At 49.1% G+C, this 23,674-nt stretch overlaps 1 protein-coding gene and 1 pseudogene across 3 annotated transcripts in view; one reads left to right on the top strand and one right to left on the bottom strand.

Annotated features, from left to right (window-relative positions):
- Slc2a9 (solute carrier family 2 member 9) overlaps positions 1–23,674 on the bottom strand; it is a 188,691-nt gene that overhangs the window by 144,433 nt on the left and 20,584 nt on the right. For 2 of the 3 annotated variants that reach the window (XM_023699664.1, XM_023699653.1), the window contains exon 2: positions 2,616–2,713. In XM_023699664.1, the coding sequence (XP_023555432.1) occupies positions 2,616–2,639 (24 nt within the window). In that variant the 5' untranslated portion in view covers positions 2,640–2,713. Of the gene's footprint in view, positions 1–2,615; positions 2,714–9,548; positions 9,630–23,674 lie in introns of those variants that run through there. The other variant, XM_023699648.1, reaches the window with a different exon arrangement.
- Positions 20,676–21,444, top strand: LOC101578953 (annotated as a pseudogene).

Raw genomic sequence — 23,674 nt, 5'->3', positions numbered from 1 at the left:
AAACCAGCTGTCCCCCTACTGGGAATTTTTCCAGAGGAAGTGAAAACGTCATATCATAGTGATATATGTGTACTTATGTTTATAGCAACACAATTTGTGATAGCCAAATCTTGGAAACAACCAAGATGCCCATCACCAGAGGAATGGATGAAAAAGATGTGGCATTTTTATACAATGGAGTATTACTCAGCTATAAAGAATGATAAACTAGAAGCTTTTATATTTAAGTGGATGCCACTTGAATATATACTCATAAGTGAAATGAACCAGACCCACATGTATAAATATTGTATAGTCTCCCTAGTATAAGAACTCAAAAGAAGAAATACAAATAGAAAGGTATAACACAATTAAAAGGAAAGCAAGAACTTGAGGATTAGACAACAAAGAGAGAACAAGGAGAAAAGCTAGGAAACATGACAGGGGCAAAACCATACATTTATATGCACAAGATGGGTAAGGCAATGATCCTAAGAATCTTCAGCTGGTTTTTGAAACTAGCAGTTAACTGGTACCATTCTCACCCTGACTAACTATATATGCTGATACCTGTGACCTAAGCAACTGCACTGAAGATAGCAATGTGTAATACCAGGGACATGCTTGGAATGCCTGTCATTCTGGTCTTCTAAATACATACTGCTTGTCATGACATACCAATTACTGCCATACTGTCTCTCAAGTAAATGTTTGTTTTTAAAAAAGGGTAATAAATGAAAACCAGAGACAAGAAAAAGAAATGTCACAGGACTGTCCTGCTACAAGGCTGCATATGGTTAGATTTCTAAATGTTTGTGTAAAAATATGTGACTTTATTCCTATTTTTTAAACTTTTTTATTTTTAATTTTTTTTTCTTCATATTCTGTAGGGACTTAAAGTTCAACATAAAGTTGAACATAAAGACTTAAAGTTCCAACATACTTGATGGAAAATACCTGTTCCATGTTAGGCCTAAGATGTTTGATATTCAGATAGATAGTGAGGTTAAGCTCAACTGCCTATGCTGTAGGGTAATAATAATAAGCTTCTCTTCTGGAGGGTTAACAACCCCAGTTTGCAGACCAAAAATTAGAGAAAAAGGAGGGCTGCAAAGACAGCCATCATTTTGGCTCTAGCCTTTCAAGGTCAGTGAAGACTCAGGACATAGGAGAACCTGTACTGTAACATCATATAACTCAGTTGTATCCCAAATTTTCTGATGAAGGAGATTATGGGGCCACAGAGGAAAATGATCGATGATGTAGAGTGTGCCTAAGGAGAGTCAGGAAAGAAAACATTCTCTCAGGCTTTCACAGAGAGCAAATTGGCCAAGCAATGGCTGTGACTCATCCACATGGCTGACACTGACAAAGGATCTGCAAACTGTGGTACAGGGTTTCAGGGTGAATCCTGAGGGGATTTGAATTACCTTGTCAGATACAAATGTTATGTTTCTTTGTTATGTAGGTCTTGCTTTATGTTGGTCTTAACCATCCAGCAGAAAAGTATAAAAACAAGATATAGAGAATGAAGCCATGTTAATATGCTGAGCTGTAGGAGGCTCAAGTCAACAACTTCTGACCTTGCCAGTCTTATGGAAAACCTGCCATTAAGGACTACTGGACTATGTTGGAGTGTTTTGCTGGATTCACGCACCAACAGTATTTTGAATGGTGATGGAATGCCCTTCTCTGATAAATCTAACCAAGGAGGGGGTACAAATGAACGACCATTTTGTATCTGTGTACTGAAAATAGTTAGGATAGGTATAGAGCTGCATTCTCTTAATTCGGAGAATAGAGAGATTTGTTCTGGTAGCGTTTGTGGATAGGACGTCATGTCTGCATCTTGTACAATGAATAACCACTAAGACAACAATATACAATGTATTAATTGTTGAAACTGTGCTAGTAATCAGCTTTGAGGCTGTCTCATTGCTATTTGTTTCTCAATAAAATTATTAAAAAAAACAACAACCAACAAACAAAGTTGTTTCTAAGCCCATCACTGAAGAGGCATAGACTGGCTCCACCTGTGTGAACCACACAGCCTTGTCCAGGTGGCTGCAAAAATGCAGACCTAGGTTCCCCAACTGCAAGGTGGGGACAGTTGTGCCCTTGCCATCGAATGACCAGGAGAACCAAACAGGCACTCACTGGAGGTCCGGCATGGCGTGGTTATTCCAGCTTTTGCTCTTGAATCTGGCTTTAGAGAGAGGGCATGAGGAGCCCCACGGAGGGTGAGGATCTTTGTTGTTGCCAAGTGCTTCCTGCAGGAGGAGGCAGGGGGAGCAGGGGAGGGGTTCGGGTGTCTCCTTAAGGACCGTGACATGACCACTGTCAACATCAGTACCCATGGGTAAAAAATGACCTTTGGAATAGAGGCCTCTGGCCACGGCCAGCAGCAGGCCGGCGCTGCAGACACCGGCCATGTCCGGAGCAGCATCCTGACCCTCACACAGCTCCTTTGCGCAGAGCCTGGCTTCCAACCGCTGCTTGCTTGCTTGCCTCTCTTTCTGGCCTCACTCCAATTGGATTCGCCTGGAGGAGGGATGGGCAGAGTGCAAGCAGCGACGGCCTGTTTTGGGGGTCACAGGACGCCCGCCCAAGGGGAAGCCCAAGAAACCAGGACCTACCCCTTTCTTTCTCCCCACCTTCATCTCTTTGTTTTCTGCTGGGCCTGCTTCACTGAGCTTCCTGCTTTCCGTTTCAGGTGGTGGGTGTCGTATTGCTCCTGAGAAAGACAAAAAGGAAACAAGCCTATTGCCACTTGCTGCACCATAGTAAGTGGTCGGGGATGGCCTTGGAAAGGTTTGCTGCAAGGGACATTAGGCAAGGACTTCAGGCTGAGACACAGCAGTGTTCTGCCTGGGACTCCGGTCCCAGGTGCCCAGGGCCCCGTGCTGCTGTGCCCTGGCCTCAGCTCCTCGAGTACGAGACGGGCGTGGGCTAATCTGCCTTCCCATGCCTGCTTCGGGGCTTGTTCCCCGGGCGTTCTCATCAGAAGGTCTTGCTTACAAAGTGGTGCGTTTTGGAAACGCTAGACAGTCTGTCTCCATGAGGTGACAGCTGTGTAAGTTAAAACAAAGTGCCAGCCTCACCTGTCAAGCTGACACAATCACCAACAATAACTCAAGTCCCCAGTGTGGCAGGAATAGAAATCGCACGGGTTTGCTGGAAGTTGGGAATACGTTCCGAGACCCACAAGGTGTTTCTAGCCTTTGGCCAAATATACTCCCAATTAAGACTCACACGTGTACAGACATTTAAGTCCCAAATGTTCATGGCCACATTTTTTCATGTTTGATAAATGATGTTCATAAGAGGAAAGCCCACCTCGCAGGACATTTGGCTATACTACGGTTCGTCGATACGATGGAAATTCATGGAGTCTTTAAAAATTATTTTAGACTGGGGAGCTAGCGCCATGGTCTAAGCACCTGCCTGACAAGCGTGAGCATGAGTTGGATACTTGGTACTGCATGCCATGCTGGTCCCCAAAGCCCTGCGTGCTAGGCCAGCCCCGAAACCAGGTATAGTGACACACACACCTGCAATCCCAGTGCTAGGTAGGCTGAGACAGAAGGATCACTATGAGTCTGATCTCACTCGTAGTGAGACCGTGTATCAAATAAATAAATAATAAATAAAATTATTTTATATAAGATCTTTTGGTGTCAGGAGACAGATGCTCAGAATAAATTCTTATTTGACAAATAAAGAAGGCATGTAAATGAATATGCGTTATTCAACATTAAAAATAGATGTACTTATTAGCCAGGCATAGTGGAGCACACCTATAATCTCAGCGTTTGAGAAGGTGAGGCAGGAGGGTCCCTGTAAGCTAGAGGCCAGCCTGGGCTATGCCCAGGACTCTGTCTCAAAAAAAAAAAAAAAAAAAAAAGAAGTAGGTGTACTTCTAGTAGAGTGACACTATTCTTCAACCATCTACATGTTTTTAGTTACTTAAAATGTAATGCTTTTATATTAAATTATTTGTTGAACAAATATGAAGCCCTAGTGCGGTTGGTTACAGGAGTGCAACTCTGAACCGGGGAGCTCCCTCTCTGCCCCGCAGAACTGGCATTTTAGCAGCAGAGATGTTTCAGAAGCTGCACGGACTGCTGCGGGCACTGGAAGGTGAGGGGACAAGGAGGAGGACAGGGGAAATGGGGCTACGGCGGCCGGCAGGGGACACACGTGCTGTGTGCGTTAACCGTAGACTGGCCGGCTGTGGTATGCGGACCGTTTTATGTTCATGTTTTCCTATAGCTTCCCAGTTTTCTCCCATGTTGCAATAGCTTGACAAACAATTTTACATTTTCTTTAAGTAAAAAAAAAAGGTATTTTGGGGTTTTGTTTTTTAAGAATAAAGTCCTTCCGGTCTCACACAGCCAAGGAGAGTGCAAGTAACACTGGAAGGTTCTGCCTCCGCGCTGTGCAGGGACTCTTGGCTCCCGCGGCGGCCGCAGGCTCCACGCTGGATGGAGTCGCAAGCGTTTCAGCAGCCAGACACAGGAGGGCTGGGGAGCTGCCCTTGCCAGACTTGGGGTGTGACCCCAGGCCCTTCCCTGAGGGGCTAGCTGCGCTTCTCTTTTGCTGATCTGAAGTGGGGGAGGCTCTGGCCCTGGGTCTGTTTTCCGGAAGCTCCTTGGGGCCGCTCTGGTTTTTTTGTTTTAGTTTTGTTTTGTTTTTTCCTTCGGAACCAGGGATTGAACTCAGGCTCTTGTGCTTGCTAGGGACGTGCTTATTCTACTGAGCCATCTCCCCAGCCCCTTGATAATTTATTTTAAAATTAATTTTATTGAGAAATAAATAGCAGTGAGGCAGGTTTAAAACCGTAAAATTAGTAGGACAGTTTCAATACTTAATACATTGCATAGTGTGGTCTTCATAGTCTTATTCATAGTACAAGATGCAGACATGATATCCTGTCCAAACACTATTACTACAAATCTTTCTTCTCAATGAATTAAGAGAAAGTAGCTGTATATCTATCCTATTTTGTATATACAGATACGAAATGGTCCTTCATTTGTACTGCCTTTTTTTTTGTTTAGTTTTGTCAGAGCTGGGTATTCCACTGCCATTTAAATATTGTAGGTGCGTGAATTCAGCAAAATAATCCAATATAGTCCAGTAGTCCATAATAGTAGTGGGTTATCCGTAGGACTGGCAGTGTCAGAAGGTGCTGACTTGAGCCTTTCACAGCTCAGCATATTAGTATGGCTTTACTTTCTTTAAAATTTGTGTGTGTGTGTGTGTCTGTGTGGCCAGCTCAGCCCACCAGGGGGCGGGCTGGCTGGCATGTGGTGCTGGGGGTTTGAACCACAGTCCCTGTAGCTTTGCTAAACTTGTTCTAAGTAGGTGCTTTAGACCACTGAGCCATCTCACCAGCCCCTGGCTTTACTTTTTATACTTCATTTTTGTACTTCTCTGCTAGATGGTGAAGACCAAGATAAAGCAAGAACTATATAACAAGAAATGTAACTTTTGTATCTGCCAAGGTTAGTCAAATCCCCTCAGGAATATCATTAAGCTTCTCTTCTGGAGGGTTAACAACTTAAGTTAGCAGACTAAAAATTAGAGAAAAAGAAGGGCTGCTAGGACAGCCAACATTTTAGCCCTAGCTTTTCAAGGTCAGTCAGGACTCAGGACATAGGAGAACCTGTATTATAACATCATGTAACTCAATTGTGTCCCAAATTTTCTGATGAAGGAGATTATGGGGCCAAAGAAGAAAGTGATCAATGATGTAGAGTGTGCCTAAGAAGAGTCACCTGGCGAGAAAACATTCTCTTGGACTTTCACAGAGAGCACACTGGCCAAGCAATGGCCGTGACTCATCCACATGGCTGACACTGACAAAGGATCTACAAACTGCGGTGCTGCCTCTGCTTTGGAGGGCTTTTTCCTTCCTGTGCACATCCAGGGGTTCCTGCTAAGTCTTACAGGCTCCCTGTGGAGGTCTCGCCAGTGCCTGTGCACATCCTACTAGCCCAGCAGACATCCCACGTCTGCAGCCTCACCATGGTGGCTCCTCCCTGAGCGCATTCACTTTCTGGGTCTCCTCACTAGGCTCTAAGGCTGCCACTTGGCCAGGTGACTGGGGCGCAGCCTGGTGGTGTTAGCAAGATGCTTTTTAGATCTGGGGGACACTTGCAGTCAGCCAACTTGAACAGAATAGACAGCCTCCATAATGTGAGTGAGCCCCACCCAATCAGCAAAAGGCCTTCAGAAAAAAAGTGGGGGTCCCCTTGAGGGAAGGATCCCTCAAGATTATACCATAAGCCAGGTATAATATAACTGGTATAATGAATCAGTTTGTGACTGATTCATGGTCCAATGCTGGCATTGAGGATGTGAGAGCTACACCCGCCCCAGGGCAGGTAGCCTGCATGTAGCCTAAGGGACAGAAGAGGCTCCGCCGCACCCTCCTGTCCTTATTGCTGTGGCTGTCTTCCAGGGCCATGAACAGCCGCCCCCTGCCACGTGCCACCCTGCCTTGGAGCCAGCCTAGACAAAAACCTCTACAAACTGAGCTCGATGAACCTGTCCTCCCTTTCACTCTTGGTGCTGGGTGGTTAGTCTCAGCAACGAGAAAAGCAACTAAGGCACCTGGGAAGCCCAACGGATGCGCTCTCGCTCCTCGCGCTCCTGCACCATACATGACCCATTCGTGTCCAGCATGGCAGAACTTCTGGGTGAAGAGGTGTGTGGTGAACAGAATGGGTGGGTTGGGGTGGAAGAGAGGAGAAGAAGGGGGAAATGGGGTCAGAAGAGATGCGAGGGGACAAAGGAAGCCCCGTGGTCACCACCCTGCCACCCACCGGGGTTTATTCTCATGCTAGTTTCTTCAGACTGCTGTCCCCAAGTAATGCTAGAATCTGCTGTTCACATCAGTGATATAAATATCACGCTGTAAATGTCACCCCAGAATTACACAGCGTGGAGGCCCTACAGGTCCGAGGATGATAATGACCTTCAGACGGCTAAGGAAGAAACAGAAGTTGGAAAAACGAGAACAGAGGGATAAGGGCAAACCTCCAGAATCAGAAACCTGCGTCCTGACCTGGCTTTGCCGCTGTGACCGCGGGAGTTACAACCCTGAAGTCTGTTTCACTGTCAGTCAGGAAGACAGGTGTCTGTGTCTCATGCTGAGATTGCGGGGTGAGGCACACTGCACAGCAGAGGCCCTGGGGGATGAGTGGTCAGTCCTTGGTGCCCAACGAATGGCCCCTGTCATTCACTGAGCTGCGGGGTCCTCAGAAAAGCAACAGATTTGGGAGTGGGGGGAAATGCAGAATGCCGTCTAGAGGTGTTGCGCTTCAGGTGTTTGTGGGACAGGAAAGCGTAAGCGTCATTGAGCAGCTAGAAGCAAAAGTGGCTCTCAAGGAGTGGCTGGGCCAGGGAGGAATTACATGGTGACTAATGATGCAGGACTAGGCAGGTTCACACAGGGAGAGCGAGTAGAAAGAGAAGATCCCTACGGAACCCAGAGAGCAGCTTCCCAGCCTGACCCGGTGGGCTGTGCGACAGTGGCACAGTCCGTCCATGGCTCTGAGGTGGAAGGAAGACAGTGAATATGAAAAGCTTCCTGGGAGCTGACACCCAAGAACACCCAGGGCGCAGCTTCTGCTGTGTCAGAGCGTGGCCTTCGTTGGCTTCCTCATAGCCGTCCCACGCTGGAGAGCACCATCAGAGCTGGTGAAGGCCGACAGAGGGAACACAGACAGAAAGGGGCGGGAGAAGGGAAGGGCAGGACGGCAGCAGCAAGCCACGTGTGCTGAATGTGTGATCCCCACAGGGCAGCGATCGTGGCCTCAGGTAGCCAGGCTCAGAGTCCAGCTCTGGGTGGAAGGAGACGGCCAGGACTCCGAGCCAAGGATGGCAAGGTTGGCGAAGTGGGGCTACCCTTCCCGGGCAGCTTGCTGCAGATGAGGATGGTGCTGGCACCCGGAGGCCATGTGGTGCCCAACTGTACTTCTCTTACTCACAGCCCGCTCTGATTGACTTCCCCACAAGTAGGGCCGAGGATGTGGTCACTGAGTCAGTAAGGCCACCCTGCCCAGGGAGCTGCCCCCAGCTTCGGACGGGGAAAGAAGAGGACGGGCCCCATGGTCCTTTTGAGGGACAAAGTGAGTTCCCTGTGTGAGGCCAGGGTGTGTGACCAGGCTCACAAGCAAGGATGGTGGCCGTGGAGAGCCTGGCAAACACAGGCGAGGCACTGTTTGCACAGCTTGGTGTTTCCCTAGGGGACTCTCAGCTCCCTTGGGATGATGCTCTAAGGTCGCAGTAGAATAATAAGCAAAAACCAAACCAAAACAAAATGCCTAAGATAACTAGACACAAGCTCCATACCTGGCAAGGACTCAAAAATGCCAGCGCCCTGTTCTATCCACAGTGATGGTATGAGCATTGCCACTGTCCCAGATGAGGACTCTGCTGGTGCCCTCAGAGGGGCAGTGCCAGTTACTAAAGAGCAAAAGCCACTGTAGCCATTGGCATAGCCATGTGCTGCAGGCCCCGATGCCCATCTGCCCCTTAAGAAGTGCCCCCTGGCAGCCCTCAGCTCTTTCTGCCAGGGCTCCCAGCCACGCAGCAGCCATGGGTTCATAGCCAGCACCGCAGAGGCCCACACTCAGCTCTGGACAACCTGATTTGTCCCTCAGTCTGCTGCTGACAGTGACAAAACCTTTCATCCAGTGCTATGCTGGGGCCCAAAGGAGAAACTTTGGGCTCCCAAAGGAGCCAGTCACAGAGGTTGGATATGTGCCAGGGTTCTATAGCTTGTTCTTGGCTCAAGGACAAAGGCAAAGAAGGGACACAGCTGGCATCAGCACCCTACTAAAGCTCAGGGCCTCATGGAAGTGGAATCTTGGCTCTCCCCTGGCTGGGCCAGCTGGGGGCCACTCTTCACTGAAGTGGCTAAAGTCAACACCTGCGCTCTGTCACTCTAACATGTGGGCACTGAGCAAAGTTGGGAGGGGTTACAACAAGCTGCTGGTGGGTGGCCCTGAACAGAGACCCCACAGCATGCTCCAGGCCCTGAGTTCTCCAGCACTCCAACATTTGGTCAGGACTCTGCTCTGCGTGTGCAGGTTGTCAGTGCGATGTTAGCTTAGTGCAGGTCGAAAGCTAATTCTAAAACAAGAAACTGGAAATGCATGTGCAAGGCAGGGCGAGTTTAAGAGAGAGGAAGGAGAGAGGAGGAAGGGGGAAACAGAGGGGAGGGAGGAAGGGAGGGAAAAGGGAAAGAAGGGAAGGAAGGAAAAAAGAAAGAAAAGAAGGGCAGGAAGGAAAGAAAAAGACAGGGAAAGCAAGGAAAGAAGAGAGGAGAGGGAGGCTTGGCTCCCAGGACCCTGAAACAGCACCATAGCCCTAATCCCTCCTAAGCAGCCTCATTTTGTATTAATATCTGTCAGAGAGAGAGGCCACAACAAGAACTTTCTGAGCAGATCCTCCCTAGAATCCTGAAAGCTGACTTTCACATCCTGTTCCAGTGGCTCCGGAGGTCGTGGTCAACGGTAAAATCCTCCCACAGCGGTCCCAGCTCTGCAAAAACTCACCTGAGCCCTGGTGCTTCCCTGGTCCATTACAGCCTAAACAGTACATAGAATATGCCTTATAATAGAGGGCCTCCCCACAGAGTCAGCTCTAAACCCAGGGATGTGAAGGCACATGACATTAATGATTAAGTGGCACCCAGCAGTTACTATAAACGTCTCTGATACTCACCGTGATAAGCAGTAAATGGTAAGCAGTTGCTTATTGATGGCTAGCTTGGCTTACTGAACACATGCCCTGGTGTGTGTCAACACATCCTGGCCCTGGTCCCAAGTGGGCTGCAGGAGGACTGCGCTCGAGCCCCTATCAATGCCAGGATGGACGCAGCCCCAGAGGGATACCCAGAGCCACCCACCACCTGTGCAACTGTCAGTGTGCGGGTCCCTAGGGGAAGGCAAGGCACATGTGCCAGCTCTTCTTAGTTGGCAGCACCCTGAGATAAATGGGGGCCAGAGAGGCAGAGACATGGTGGGAGGCAGAGACAGGCTCAGGAGAAAGAGGGATCAAACCCAGCCAAGTTATGACAAGTCCCCAGCTCAGCCCCCAAAAGAGCAGAGGCAGGAGAAGCACAGGGTGCTGCTTGCGGTGCAGCACAGAGAAGTGCACCCGATCCCCAGCCATGGGGGAAAGGGAGGCCACGCTGGGCTCAGCCGCGTGTTCAGGCCCTGGGAACAACGCTCTCTGGGAAACCAGCAGGAGCCCTCCTACCCCTCAGCATCAGTTTAGAGCAACCAGGTGGCCTTCTCATGGTGAATCTGTTTCCCTGATGCCCTGGTGTAGACCCAGGCCCTGGAGCAGGAAGAGGTCCTCTAATGCCCAGGGAACTTCTACAGATGCCTGCGTGAGCAGATCTCTAGGGTCTGCTGTCACCTGTGCTCCAGAAAGGGGACATTACTATGTCCAGAGAGGAGCTCAGCTCTGCTGAAGGAGATGCAAACGCACCAAGGGCAAGGTCACCTCTTGGAGAAAAGTCTGCTTCACCAGGACTTTCGCATTTCCCCTAAGCATCCCACTGGTACCCCACCTCCCTGCTCCTTATGCAGTTAGTATCTCTCCACATCGGTCTCACCGTAACACACTGACCTCCCCAACCCAGGATTTCTCAGCCATTGGCTCGGCAGTGCCTAGGAAGCTAATGTATAGTGTGACTAATCGGATCTGATGGGGGCCAACTCAATCTGTTGCTTCCCAGCCCTCATGACACTGGGCACGTTGCTCCTCTGCAGAGTGGGAGCAAGGGCTGCTGACCTCAAGGTCGTGCCCCAGAGCAAATGACACGCCGTCCTCGGACACGCTACCTACCCCACGGCAGGGACCCAGCAAGTATTTTCTATTGCTATTATCATTGAGAAATCTCTATCACCATTTTACTTTCTGTTTATTATCTATTTTTCAATGTTGTGGCACTCCCCTCCTCCCACATACACGACATAGGTACCAAGAGGCTGCAAAGAAAGCGGAGCCGTTCCTTTTAGCAAGTGCTTCACAGTCTAGGGCAAAGAATGAGCCAGCAGAAGGGACAGCCACCTCGCCTCCACTTCCTGTGTGCCAGGCACTGTTGTGCTCGGTCTCACCAAGGCCCAGAGTAGTGCGCTGGGATGGGATCTCCACTCGTCTGCTGTGGGCACTAAGGATGCTTACGGAAGGTCTGACCACTTGCCCAAAACATTATGCTTATGGGTAAGTGCTGAAGTTTAAACTAACAACCCTTGCTGCCTCCTCTTTCCTCCCCCAACTCCTATCCCCATGTCCCTGTGGAAAGACCCTTAACAGGACAGGACAAGCCACTGGGGGGATACTCAAGAGCTTCATGTTGGTGACATTATGCCTGCTCATAGCAGCAGTCCAGTGCCAGACATTCTTATTTTGGAAGACTCTGCCGTTGCAGGTCTCACCTTGAGGGTCCCCTCCAGCAATGAGCTTGTTTCTCTTCAGTATCAACAAGTTCTCTGTCATTTCTTTCCAGGTCATGGGGAAAAATGTCTTAGATTACCCATTAAAAAAGAAAACCAAGAGATACAGGCAAATGAAATGGGAACCTCACACAGTACTATCATAAATATGGAATGATGAAGCCCCCGCCAAAAACAATTTGGTGACTTCTCAAAGAGTAGGCATAGAAAGGCCACCTGACGCATCCATCCCACTGTAGGTACAGATGCAAGAGGGTTGGAAACGTTCAAACTAAAGCTCGCATACAGATGTTCCTGGCGGCAGTGCACACAGTAGCCCAGTGGTAGAAAGAGCCTCAGTGTCCACCATGGGAAGAGACGATGGAATACGGGCAGCATACACAGGGAATATTAGTCAGCAATAAGAAGTAATCCTATGTCGACATGTGCTAGGTGTGGATGAGCTTCAGCAGCATGAGTTGCAAGAAGCCATTCACAGCCCCTATCCGCTGCTTGATTTCTTTCATAGTAAATACCCAGAACTAGTAAACCCGGAGGCAGAACTAGGTTAGAGGCCGGTCAGGGCAGAAGGAGCAGGACACGGATGAAACTGGCCTCATGTATGCTCATTTACTCTCCCGGAAGAACAAACAGGGTTGGGAAGCTGACGCAAGGGGTGGCTGCGTGAGGAGCCTTCTCTAAACCACCGTTAATCTAGGCTAATTTATACTGCATGACTTCAACTCAAAACAAACAAGCAGCGCTTCAGTTGCCACCACAGCCTCCTGTTAGCATCCCACTTTTCTGCTTCCTGCTACAGCAAAATGATCCTGAAGGGAGCATACTGTCCCTATGGGTCAACTTCTATGTCCCCGCACCTCTGCCGATGGGGTTTTTGACCCAGTGCACTACTAAAGCTGGCCCTGCTGAGGACACTGAGGAACTACACCCTGTGACGGTGAGCACCTTCTGCTCTCTACCCACCCAGCAGCTCCGACAACGCTGACTCCTCTCCCTCATTCTGGGTCCTGGGACGTTTCCTTCCCTGGCTTCCATCTGCCAAAGTTTTTCCCACCTCCTCCTAATGGGACCATCCCAGGCTGATTTCTAAGCTTCCTTTTCTCCTCCACCCACACTGTCTCCATGGGTGACAGTGATAATGTCCAGAGGTAATGGAGTTTTCCTTTTTGATGGGTAATCTAAGACATTTCCCCCTGTGGCCTGGAAAGAAATGACAGAAAGAGAACTTGTTGATACTGAAGAAGAGAAGCTCATTGCTGGAGGAGACCCTCAAGGTGAGACCTGCAACGGCCGACTCTTCCAAAATAAGAATGTCTGGCACTGGACTGCAGATATGGCAGGGTCACCAGACTCATGGCTTAGAGCTATCCATGTGCTGCAGCATCTGTGTCTCTGCCCTCAGCTGGGGCCTCTCCCTAGGGATGGAGACTCATGACCATTCACCTGGCCATTCCTTGAGTGAGAAGCTTCTCAAACAGAGCAGGTCCAAATTACGTTCTGTCTTTGTATTAATCAGCGTTCCTATTGAGGACACTGTGTGGCACGTCTAACTTAGCGGAGGGCAGGTTTATCTGGCTTACAATTTCAGGGGATGCAGTCCATGGCTGGCTAGCTTAAGGGAGGAACATCGTGGTAGAAGGAGGCGATGGAGAAAGCGGCTCAGTGCACAGCGCCTGGGAAGCAGGGCACGGGGATTACGCCAGCCAGCGAGGAAGGGGCAGAGGCCAAGTACGGGGCAGCAAAGCTGAGCCTGGGAAAGGAGCAACACCTGAGGAAGGCAGAAGGCAGTGAACAGCTCTACTGTACTCCAGTGATTCTGGCTAGAATAGCTTCCAACAGAAGCCTGCTGGCAAGAGACTGGGAGCCAGCATTCTTATGAGGCATAAGCAGGGGTTACGAAGGCAGGACAGGACAGCCTGTCAGTTTTCCTGATGAGCTAGCAGGGTGAGCTCATTGATTACAGGGCCAGGTTCATGACCATCAGTTAGAGGACCAGATTAATACCCACAAAGCTTGGTACAATTAGGCTCGGTTATGCTCTCATGGTTACAGGGGTCAAGAAAGCAATGAGAGGGCCACGAAGCAGTTACAGAGCTCGGCAGCTCCGAAAAGAACAAAGTGTTTTGTTCTTTTAAAAGAACGGTTTTTCCTAGTATGGTTTTTCCCTTTCATTTCTCCCTCTTGTCATTACTTAGAAAGATCTTTTTCAGTGTTGCTTCTATCTAAAGTTGCACAAGAAGGAGTAGCCCTCAGGGCCATTTAGAAACTTGTGCTATTGATCTGCCCTGGAACAAAGTAAGTAATCCAATTAATCTCCTACCAGAAGAATCAACATAAGGGTTGTCGGGGCCCCCAAAGGGGCCCAAGCCGTGGTCTCAAATCAGATAGACCTTGGAAACACCCATTACTGATTTCGTTCTTTGGCCCAGTTATCTATTCTAACACCGGCTGCACACCTTCTTGGACTATTCCAGACTAATTAGCACAGAAACAGCAGTTTTCTCCTACAGCACTACACATACCTTCTTATTGTAGAAAGACTAAACCTAACCCTGTTGTCCTATTATGGAAGACAACTTCAGCAAGAGCCTATTGGTCCTATAACAATGACATTGTATCATGCAAACCTTGGAGTTGTTCCCAGACTGACCAAACTGGCTGCACTCATCCCCCAGGACTGGGATTGCCTGGGGGGGGGCCCTCGTAATCCTGTGAGGCCCCTGGGCCAGGTCCTCTCCTGTATAGGCTTGCATTTGTGGTAAGATGACAGCAAGGGCACAAGAAGCACCTTCTCGGCACTGGCCAGGGATGGTTGTACCTCATCTGGACAGGAGAAAGGGGTCCTAGGGGTGGCCAGGCTCCCTCCAGGGTGCAGATGCCCTGAACACAGCACAGCAGAGGTGCCTGGCAGGAGGACACGAGCTGCACTGCCACGCACAGGTCAGGAAGCCAGAACAGTCGCTGAGTTTTCATTTGTGTGAGCACCCCCGAGGAAGCACACATGGGGGGAATACCACAGTAGAAGGGAGGTGCAGCTTAAGACAGAGCCAGCAGTCAGAAGCAGCCTCTGGGGAGCTGGTATGCAGGGGATTACAGCAGCCCGCGGTGCACGTTCCACGTCCGGGGAAACTAGGACTGCCTCTTTGATTTTATTTTCATCAGTCTTTACCAGGTGACATGAAACGGGCATGGGATGAATCTATTTGGTTTCCCTTGGCTGTACTGCACGGAGCCAAAACCTGAATCCCAGCAGTACACGCAGGTATGGTAGCAACATTTTCTAGTTACAAATGATAATCCTAGCTTTTTCTAAATGAGGAAGACAGTTTAAAACAGCAAATCCAGTCAATAAAACTACGTAGAGTAGGAAAAAGAGCCCTACTGGCTGTCTTCCACCCTTCTGGGGTGACTTCCATAAGGCCAACGCAAAGGTTACAACCAGTAAGAGAACAGAAAGCAAGAACCAGGCTGGGTAGCAGTGAAGAAAGTACTTGAGGGAGGGACTGGGGCAAGCAGTCACATGTGGAGTCCCGTGGATGCTGTCCTCTAGCAGTTCGTTGACCTGCCAGCATCCAGGGTCAGAAGCAAGGCTTGGAGTGTGCGGCGTCTTCAGTGGTGTTTTCAGGGGAGTTGACTCACCCCAAGAGAGCTTCTGGCAATCATCTGGGTGTGCCCTTCGGACCCAAGAGTGATGGATCCATGGCTGGATTTCTGCCTTCCACTCTGAGAAGCCCATGTTCCTTGTACAAAACTCTGTGGACATGGACAGTGGCAGAAGCATTACCTCGTGTCAGTGTAAACGTCCATTTCCTTTCCTTCTGCTCAGTGATGAGCTTGTGTCAAGGCCCACAGGTCAGCCTGCTGAGCAGACCAGGGCTGTGGAAGAGGCCCAGCTAGGAGCATCTCCTTTGTGGTAAGCACAGCACATCCAGCCTGCTGTTTCCCATCCTTGACTGAGCTACTTCCATCCCCAAACAGGGTATTCTCAGCATCAGACAGGAGCTCCCGCTGTAGACCTGGCCAGCTAGCAGAAGGCTCCCCAGTCAAAGCTGAACAGTTATCATCAGGGAGCCAGGCTCAGGGGGCAAGACAGACGCTGGGTTCAGGTTTAGTCCACTGAAAAGTAGGTTGGGGATTTTCACAAAGCAGACCTTGATACTGGGCAACATGGCCGACTGAAAGCCAATGGCTTCCCTGGCTATTTAACGACTCCAGAACAGCTTGCGGGACTGGAACAGTCAGATTTTGTCCTAGGGTCAACCTGTCAGCTTCTTCAACAGGAGAGCTACTGCCTGTGCTCTCGGGCAGGGAGGCCAGCCCTTAGCCAGAGTCTAGGCTCTTTGACACATGCGCGATGGAACTCTCCCAGGGGTCAATATTTTGGACCAGGGTCCCTGAGACTGTATGTCTTTGTTCATCAACAAACAGATTAAAGGGTTAGTCTTGTCAGGAGTGCCTAGTGCCAGGGCTGTTTGCAGTGCTTGTTTTATGGCCTGGCAGTGTTCAGTTTGTTCTGAACTCCAACTTAACAGCTCTCTTTCATTTCTATTTCCTGTCAGCATGTCATGTACAGGCTTAGCCTTCTCCGCAAATCCCAATATTCAAATTCGACAGAAACGTGCAGTGCCCAGGAGTTCTCTAAGCTGTCTTTTCTTTTCAGGCCTTGAGACGGTGCAAATGACTTCTTTTCTCTCTAGGTCCAGGCACCCGAGTCCTTTCTCAAAGTCAAGCCCCAAGTAACGCTTTCTGTGTACATATTCGAGCCTCCTTCCAGGAAACTTCATACCCTGTGGCCAGTAGGTGGCAGGGAAGGGCCTGGGTTCCCCTCCAGCGGTCTGTGCTATCTGAACCGCAAATCCTAACGTCGTGGATAAACTGCACGAGGACGCAATAAAAGTCTGCATGTGGGAATTGGGGCAGGTCAGCAGCCATTGCCAAAAAGTGTGGGCAGCTCTCAAAATATCTTGTGGTACACTAGCCCAGTGAGTTGGCCTTTTTTTCACCCCCTCTCTGGGTTTTCTGCTCAAAGCTCAGCCTGGGTTGGCTGACAGGTGTGACCTATAGACAGAAGAAAGCATTTTTAAAAATCCTGACAGGTGATCCAGGCAACATCAGAGGGGCAGCAGACCCTGGTGGCGTAAGGGGTGGGAACCGCTGAGTGCAGAGTTGCGGCGCGGAGATGATGGCCCCGCGCTGGCCGCGGTCCCTACAGGGCTTTCTCACCCAGAGGAGTGGGGTGTTCCAGGCGACTGGCAGTCCGTCAGGATCCCAAGCCGACTCAAGCAAGAGCTGTGAAGCGGGGTGCCAGGCTGAGCCTCACGCAGACTTTAATTGCACATTGTATGCAAGTTGCACGACCCGGTACAAACTTAAGTCTGAGTTTCACTTTTCTCATCTATAAAGCTGTAAAATAAAAGACAACCTCCATACTCTGTGTCCACGGAGAGAAGACACGGATGGAACTCTCATTGCATGCAGTGAAGACATGGAGTAAATCAGTAAAGAAGTTCACGGTTCTTGGATGCCTCTGCTTCCGGTGTGCGGCGTGGCTTCTCCCCACGCACACGTAACGTCACGTGGTGGCGTCAAGCCTTTGCGTACACCTCGCTGTCCTGCATTTTGCAGTTTCTATTCCAACGTGTTTTCCCTCAGCAGTAGCCTGATCCTTATTGGCTGCTTGTCTGTATCACACCCCTTGGGTTCAGGCAGCTTGCTTCCTTCTTCCAGAATTGCAAAGGGTGGTGCCATAAGCCCCTCTGGGCACGCGCCTCCGTCACCCCAATTCTTTCCTTAGAATAGATTTCAAGAAATGAGACTACTGTCCCAAGGCCAGGCACAGAACCCCACAGTACCCACCTCCCGTTGTACTCAGTGCAGTACAACTGAAGACACTCAGGAAAGTGTCTCCAAGCCTGGTGGTGCACTTGCTGGCTCCTGTTCCACAAATCTTTCCCCTGGAGGTCCAGCGAGGCTGCAGCACCTGCCTCTCCTGGCTTGACAAGGAGCTGCCACCTGAGCCTCCTGGATGCTTTTCTCTCCACTCTGTGTCCTATAGTGAGTGTTCTTTTGTTTAGGGACAAAGCCTATTTTTAAGTTGTTTACTTCTTTATTTATTCATTCAATGATTAATTCTCAATCCTCATTGTATGCCACCTTCATCCTTTTTTTAAAAAGCTGCTTGTGCGCTATGAGTTATACGCCATAAAGTAGGCCCGTTGGAGGAGATGATTCAGTGGGCTTCCTACAGTCATAGAGTCGCGCAGCCCTCACTACAGTCTAACTTGGGAACAGTTGCCCTGTCCCCAAAAGGACCGCTGCCCCTCTACCGTCACTGGTCCTCCACCCCTGGCAACCCGAAATCTAGGCTCTGCTTCTACACACTCCAGATTTGCTTTGGAACATTTCATTAGTCTGGGGTTGTGTGGTGCGTGACCCCTTGCGTCTGGCTTCCTTCCCCTGACGTCATGTTTCCGAAGTCCAGCCTAGATATCAGCCTTTTTCGTGGCCCTTTTCCCATGGTCTCCAAGACACCACACTCATTTCCTTTCCATCTCTGGCTGCCCTACTCCCAGACCAAGACCTGGGACAAGGCCAGCAAGGTTCTTTGCCTCCAAAGCAAAACCAGTGGCTCACTGAAAACAGCATCCTCAAGATACTTAATATGTAATGCAAGATTTAAAGAAATCAAAATGAATGCAACAAAAAGCCCAAGCGATTAGGCAGCAAGGGAAGCGCATCATGTAAAGGAGGCATCAGATCCAAAAGAGTATTCCCCAGCACAGGAGATGAAACAGCCCCGGGAGCCGCGGCCCCACGTGAGCCACTCTGCTGCATCTAGGAGTCCCGCATCGCAGTCCCTTGCATGGCCTTATCCTGTGGGGTGTGTGCGAGGGGTCATGCCTATTGAAGGTGAGCCAGTGCATGAGTAGAGCCAGACCGAAGAGCCTAACTTCCTTCCATCCTACTTGGCTTGGGGTTTCCTGGTCATTGAATCTGTGTTTCGATCCTCCTGCAGAAAGCCCCTGAGTTTCCCTTTCTAGAACTGCTTTACCAGGAACTTTACCAGACAGTGAGTGTGCTGCACCCCCTGAAGAGCACCCAGCAGCACAACACCCTTGCATACCTGCAGCCACAGTGACAAGGGGTGGTGGGTGAATGAGCGGCGATGGATGACTGCCCATCAGTGACAGACAGCAGATGGCACAGCAGCAAGAAGCAAGGGGCAGGAGGAACCTGGAAGGCGAGCATTAGCCTTTTCCTCCCAGACGCTGTTTCCCATGATGGCGACACTTTCTTCTTCCCCTCGTTCCCTTCCTCTCCCTCTGTCTCCTTGAAAGCTACCATCAAACACCCTCACCATTCCTCTAGGCCTAGATGGCACTTAGAGAGCTTGTCCTCACCATTTTTCCTGCTTTCTAGGTCTTCATGTTGAAGGTAGCTTAGCTCAGAAGATGTCTCTAGTTGGGCCTGGCCTTGTTTTGGATCTTGACTGTCCTCCAGGGCCTATGTGTTGAAGCTCGGCCCCCAGGACTATGCTTTGGAAGTCTGGGAAAATTTTAGGATGTGGAGCCTACTGGGAGGTCTTCAGGCCACCCATAGGTGTGCTCTTGAAGGAGACTGCAGGACCCTAGTCTGCTCTTTGGCCGCCCCTTTATGCTTCCTGTCCACATGGACATGTGCTCCCACCACTGATGTACTGTGCCGCCACAGGCCCGACAGCAGTGGTGCCTGCTGACCATGGACTGAAACCTCCAAAGCCGTGAGCCACAATAGCCTTTTTCTCTCTCTGTGAGTTAGTTGTCCTGGTTATCTATCAGTAATGGAAAGACAGCTCACTCAGCCTCTCCACCCGCACTGGTCCAGGCTGTCTTCTCTCACCTGAACATCAGTCTCCTGGACTTCTGGGGGCCAGGCTCCAGCCTTCAGTTAATTTTCCACATATGCCTGGAGCATTTCCTTCCAGAGGCAGGTAAAGATGCTTCACCTTTCTGCCCAAAAGCCTTGCCTGCTTTGTTCACATCTGGATGTCCCTTCAAGGTCTCACATGCTTGGAGAAGGGACTTTTGGAATCTGAATACGCTATTAGCAGCCGGGGCCTGGAGAGAGCCAGGAGGTCACTGGAGACACAGCCTGCAGGGGCAGCTTTTGGGGGCGCTGTTCCACTGTCCTCTGGTAGAGGGGCAAACCCTGGCATCCTGCCTAGGATGAGCGGCCCCCTCACAATTGGGTAAAACTGTAGGCCCACATCTGGACCTCTCTCTCGTCCAGTGGACAGCAGCTAACTGTGTTCACGTTCCTTAATAGATGCTTTAAGGCAACACAATCCCTGTCCCATGGACTCCCACCCGACTCCTGGTGACATGGATCAGGCTCAGAAACCCCCCTCAGTGCTTCATTGTTGGCGAATGGGGGGGACAACCGCCTTTTCTGTTTGAGGTTTGCTTGACTTAGCCTTAATTAGGCAAAGTCTGCACTCACTGTAAGTCCACGACTTGTACACTGTCAGTGCTGCCACGGGAAACACTTACTGCCAACCTCGAAAAGCACTCCATTAGGATGCTTGTCCGCAGTCGTGGCCTCCTAGGCCTCCAAGAGCTCATAAACCTAATCTTTTGCTGCCAGACAGTGTGGTCACAATATAAGCTTGATGGTAACACCCAGTGGCCTATTAAGGAAAAAAAATACACAAAAACCTTTTGATCCACCAATTCTCCAAAGTTTGGAGAACTGCCACTGCAGCGGCAAAAGACAGAAAATCCCCCATATTCAGGCTTTTTCTCTTTGAGTACTCGTCCCTCCCTCCCTCCTCCTTCCCTTCCTCAACAGTACATAGGGGCCCAGATCCCTTTCGCTCACACTGTTCTGCCCCGGCTCTCCCTCCACCTCTTCGGATCCTCTACAGAGATGCTCTACTTGGGGCTGGGGAGATGGCTCAGTGGAATAAGCACTTCCCTGGCAAGCGCAAGGACCTGAGTTCAATCCCTGGTTCCATCTGAGAAAAAAAAAAAAAAGACGCTCTACTGGTCTGCGCTCCCCAAACTCCTAGCTACAACTTGGGGTCTCCTCCCCTTTCCTGAGCTCCCAGCCTCTCTGCCACTCCTCTTTTCATCTGATATGGCCTCTCACCCCCCTCTCGCTCTCCACAGATGCTTAAAACAAGCACAACTCTCAATTCTTTATTGTTTTCTCTTGGGAATTTTCTAAAATGCAAAAATCATGTCTCGAAGATATGACTCCAGGACAACTATATTGCCCCCAGAAGGTCAATTGTACCAAGTGGAATATGCCATGGAAGCCACTGGACATGTGGGCACCTATTTGGGAATTTTAGCAAATGATGGAGTTTTGCTTGCAGCAGAGAGATGCAACATTCACAAGCTTCTTGATGAAGTCTTTTTCTCTGAAAAAATTATAAACTCAATGAGGACATGGCTTGCCATGTGGCAGATATAAATTCTGATGCCAATGTTCTGACTAATGAACTCAGGCTCACTGCACAAAGGTATTTATTCCAGTGTCAGGAGCCAATTCCTTGCGAGCAGTTGGTTACGCACTGTGTAATACCAAACAAGCCCACACACAGTTTGGAGGAAAGTGCCCCTTTGGTGTTTCATTGCTGTACATTGGCTGGGACAAACACTATGGCTTCCAGCTTTAGCAGAGTGACCTCAGTGGAAATTATGGGGGCTGGAAAGCCACATGCATTGGAAATGACAGTGCTGCAGCTGTGTCACTGTGGAAACAGGACTATAAAGAGGGAGAAATGACTCTGAAGTCCGCGCTGGCCTTAGCTATCAAAGTGCTGAACAAGACCATGGTCCTTGGTAAGCTCGCTGCTGAGAAAGTGGAAATCGCCACATTTTCCAGAGAGAATGGGAAGACAGTGATCAGAGTTCTGAAGCAGAAGGAAGTCCAACAGTTCATCAAAAAGCAAGAGGAAGAAGAAGCCAAGGCTGAGCATGAGAAGAAAGAAAAGGATAAATAGGTGGAATCCGGGATTTCATAACTCAAGTGGGGCGCTCAGTGTAGACATTGTCCTGTTCTTCTGAGTCCAAGAAGGCTTTTTTTTTTTTAATAAAAACTTGCACAGTGGAAAAATAAGATGTGACCTAGTGAATTGGGTCCTTGTCTTTTCTGTTCAGTTGAATATTGTAATGATGATGCTGATCACTCTCCAAGGACATCTTAAATCTCACACAGACCCCATTTTTTTTAAATAAAATTTTGAAAGAAGGGGGAAAAAAGACACCCTAACAATTTGGTCATTGGTTAAAACAAAATGTTTTTCAAAAACTCAAATAAGGTTTTCTCATAAAGGATTTTCCATATATTAAATATATTCATGCCTTTGAAATGTACAGACAGTATTTTACAATGTAAATTTTCTTTCAGATTTAAATATATGCCTTTCTTTTATGCTCCAGGTATTTATAATAAGAAGCTCCTGTCAGACCAACATGATGCCATCAGTCAATTGATAATTTTTTTTTTTTTTTTTTTGTATTTTAGGGAAAGGTCTACAGGGTGTTCAGGGTCTCACTACCAGATCAGACTCATAGTGATCTGCCTGTTTACAGCCCCCCAAGAGCTGGGATTACAGGTCCAGTCTCAACTGCCATCTCAGCGCGTCCCGGGGACAGGGCCAGCACGGCAGGCTCGGGGATTGAACCCCTGGCCCCTGTGCCTGCTTGCAGGTGCTTTAATCCACTGAGCTATCTGGCCAGCCCAAATAATAATTTTCTAACTAAAACTTAAGTGATATATATCCTAAATATATGCCACTGCATTCAGAGATTCCAAAGCAAAATGGAGATTTCTTCATCTGTCATGACCGCTATGCTACACTACTATGAATGACTACTGATGTCAAATGTGCTCTGCAAAAGTATATAATTGTTGTCCATTAATATTCTACAGGGAGTTCACTGCTAAAATGTCTATGGTTGGTAAGAAATAACCGTTCTCTGGTAATACTTTATATTTCAAGGTCCTTGATACTGAGATAAAATTCTAATAATCAAATATATTGCTCCAAACTGAGTATACTAATATAGGCCCAGATTCCCCTAAAGGAACACTTGCTATTGATTTCTATTTTGTACCCCTCTCTGCTCCTGACATTCATGCCAAACCAAAAAGACAAATCTCGGCCCTCAAACCCCACAGGAAAACTTACTTAATCTAACCTTCTGTGTCTTCGCCTTTTTTTTTTTTTTTTGAGGTACCAGGGATTGAACTCAGGGCCTTGTGCTTGCCAGGCAAGTGCTTATTCTACTGAGCCATCTCCCTGGCCCCCATGTTTTCAATAATAGAGACCAAAATTAACTATACATAGTGCCCACTTGGCTGTGACACTCAGGACTCCCATTAAAGCAGGACCTTAACAAGGTAATGCTGAGCCTAAACAGCTCTGCCACCCAAGCCCTTCCTGGATGGCTTCATGTGTGGTGAAGAAGGACACTGGGCACAAGCCTGTCCCAACCAGCAGCCATCACTGGGACACTTACAAGGTCAAGGGTCACTGGAAATGTGACTGCCCTGTCTGCCAGAGAGCAGGTAAGTCATCCAATTTCCTGCACTCATAGAACTCACTATCGTCAGATCCATCAGCGCTTGGCCTGCCTCATCTTGCCACTGCAGAACAACAGCGGAGCTTGGGGTCCATGGCCCACATCAGGGTACCTGTGTCAGAGTTCTGAGTCTCACTGGACATCTCAGGTAAAAAATTATTTTCTTGCTGACATGGAGACCACATATAGTGTTTTTCCTGAGTTCTAAAGTTGCCGTATTAACTCTACAGTCTGCATAGTGGGTGTGGATGGCCGACCTACATGACCCCTTCAGACAGGCCCACTCCCTGCTGACTCCAGACTCTGTTCTTCACTCATAATTTCCTTTTGATCCCAATTTGTCCCACACCTCTCATGGGGAGACACCCCCTCCAAAAGCTCAACTTCTCTTTCCTCTCTCTTCCCACAGTGTACATCCTACAAATCCAACCTCTATACACAGCCAGCTCATCCCTCCCTCTTCCCTTGTTGACCACATACTCTGAGACACTTCCAATCCCACTTGTGCCACACATGCCATTCCTATATTAATGTGCCTCAGGGATCGCACAGCATTTCCCTACATTCCCCAATACCTGATAGCACCTAAACATCAAAAGAGACTGAAGGAGTGTGTGGGAGAGCGTCTGGCTACCTGGTGCTGGT

Source organism: Octodon degus, unplaced genomic scaffold (genome assembly GCF_000260255.1).
Source record: "Octodon degus isolate 3935 unplaced genomic scaffold, OctDeg1.0 scaffold00006, whole genome shotgun sequence".
NCBI classification, from domain to species: Eukaryota; Metazoa; Chordata; class Mammalia; order Rodentia; family Octodontidae; genus Octodon; species Octodon degus.
The sequence above is the reverse complement of the archived record's forward strand: the minus strand, read 5'-3'. Positions and strand labels throughout refer to the sequence as shown.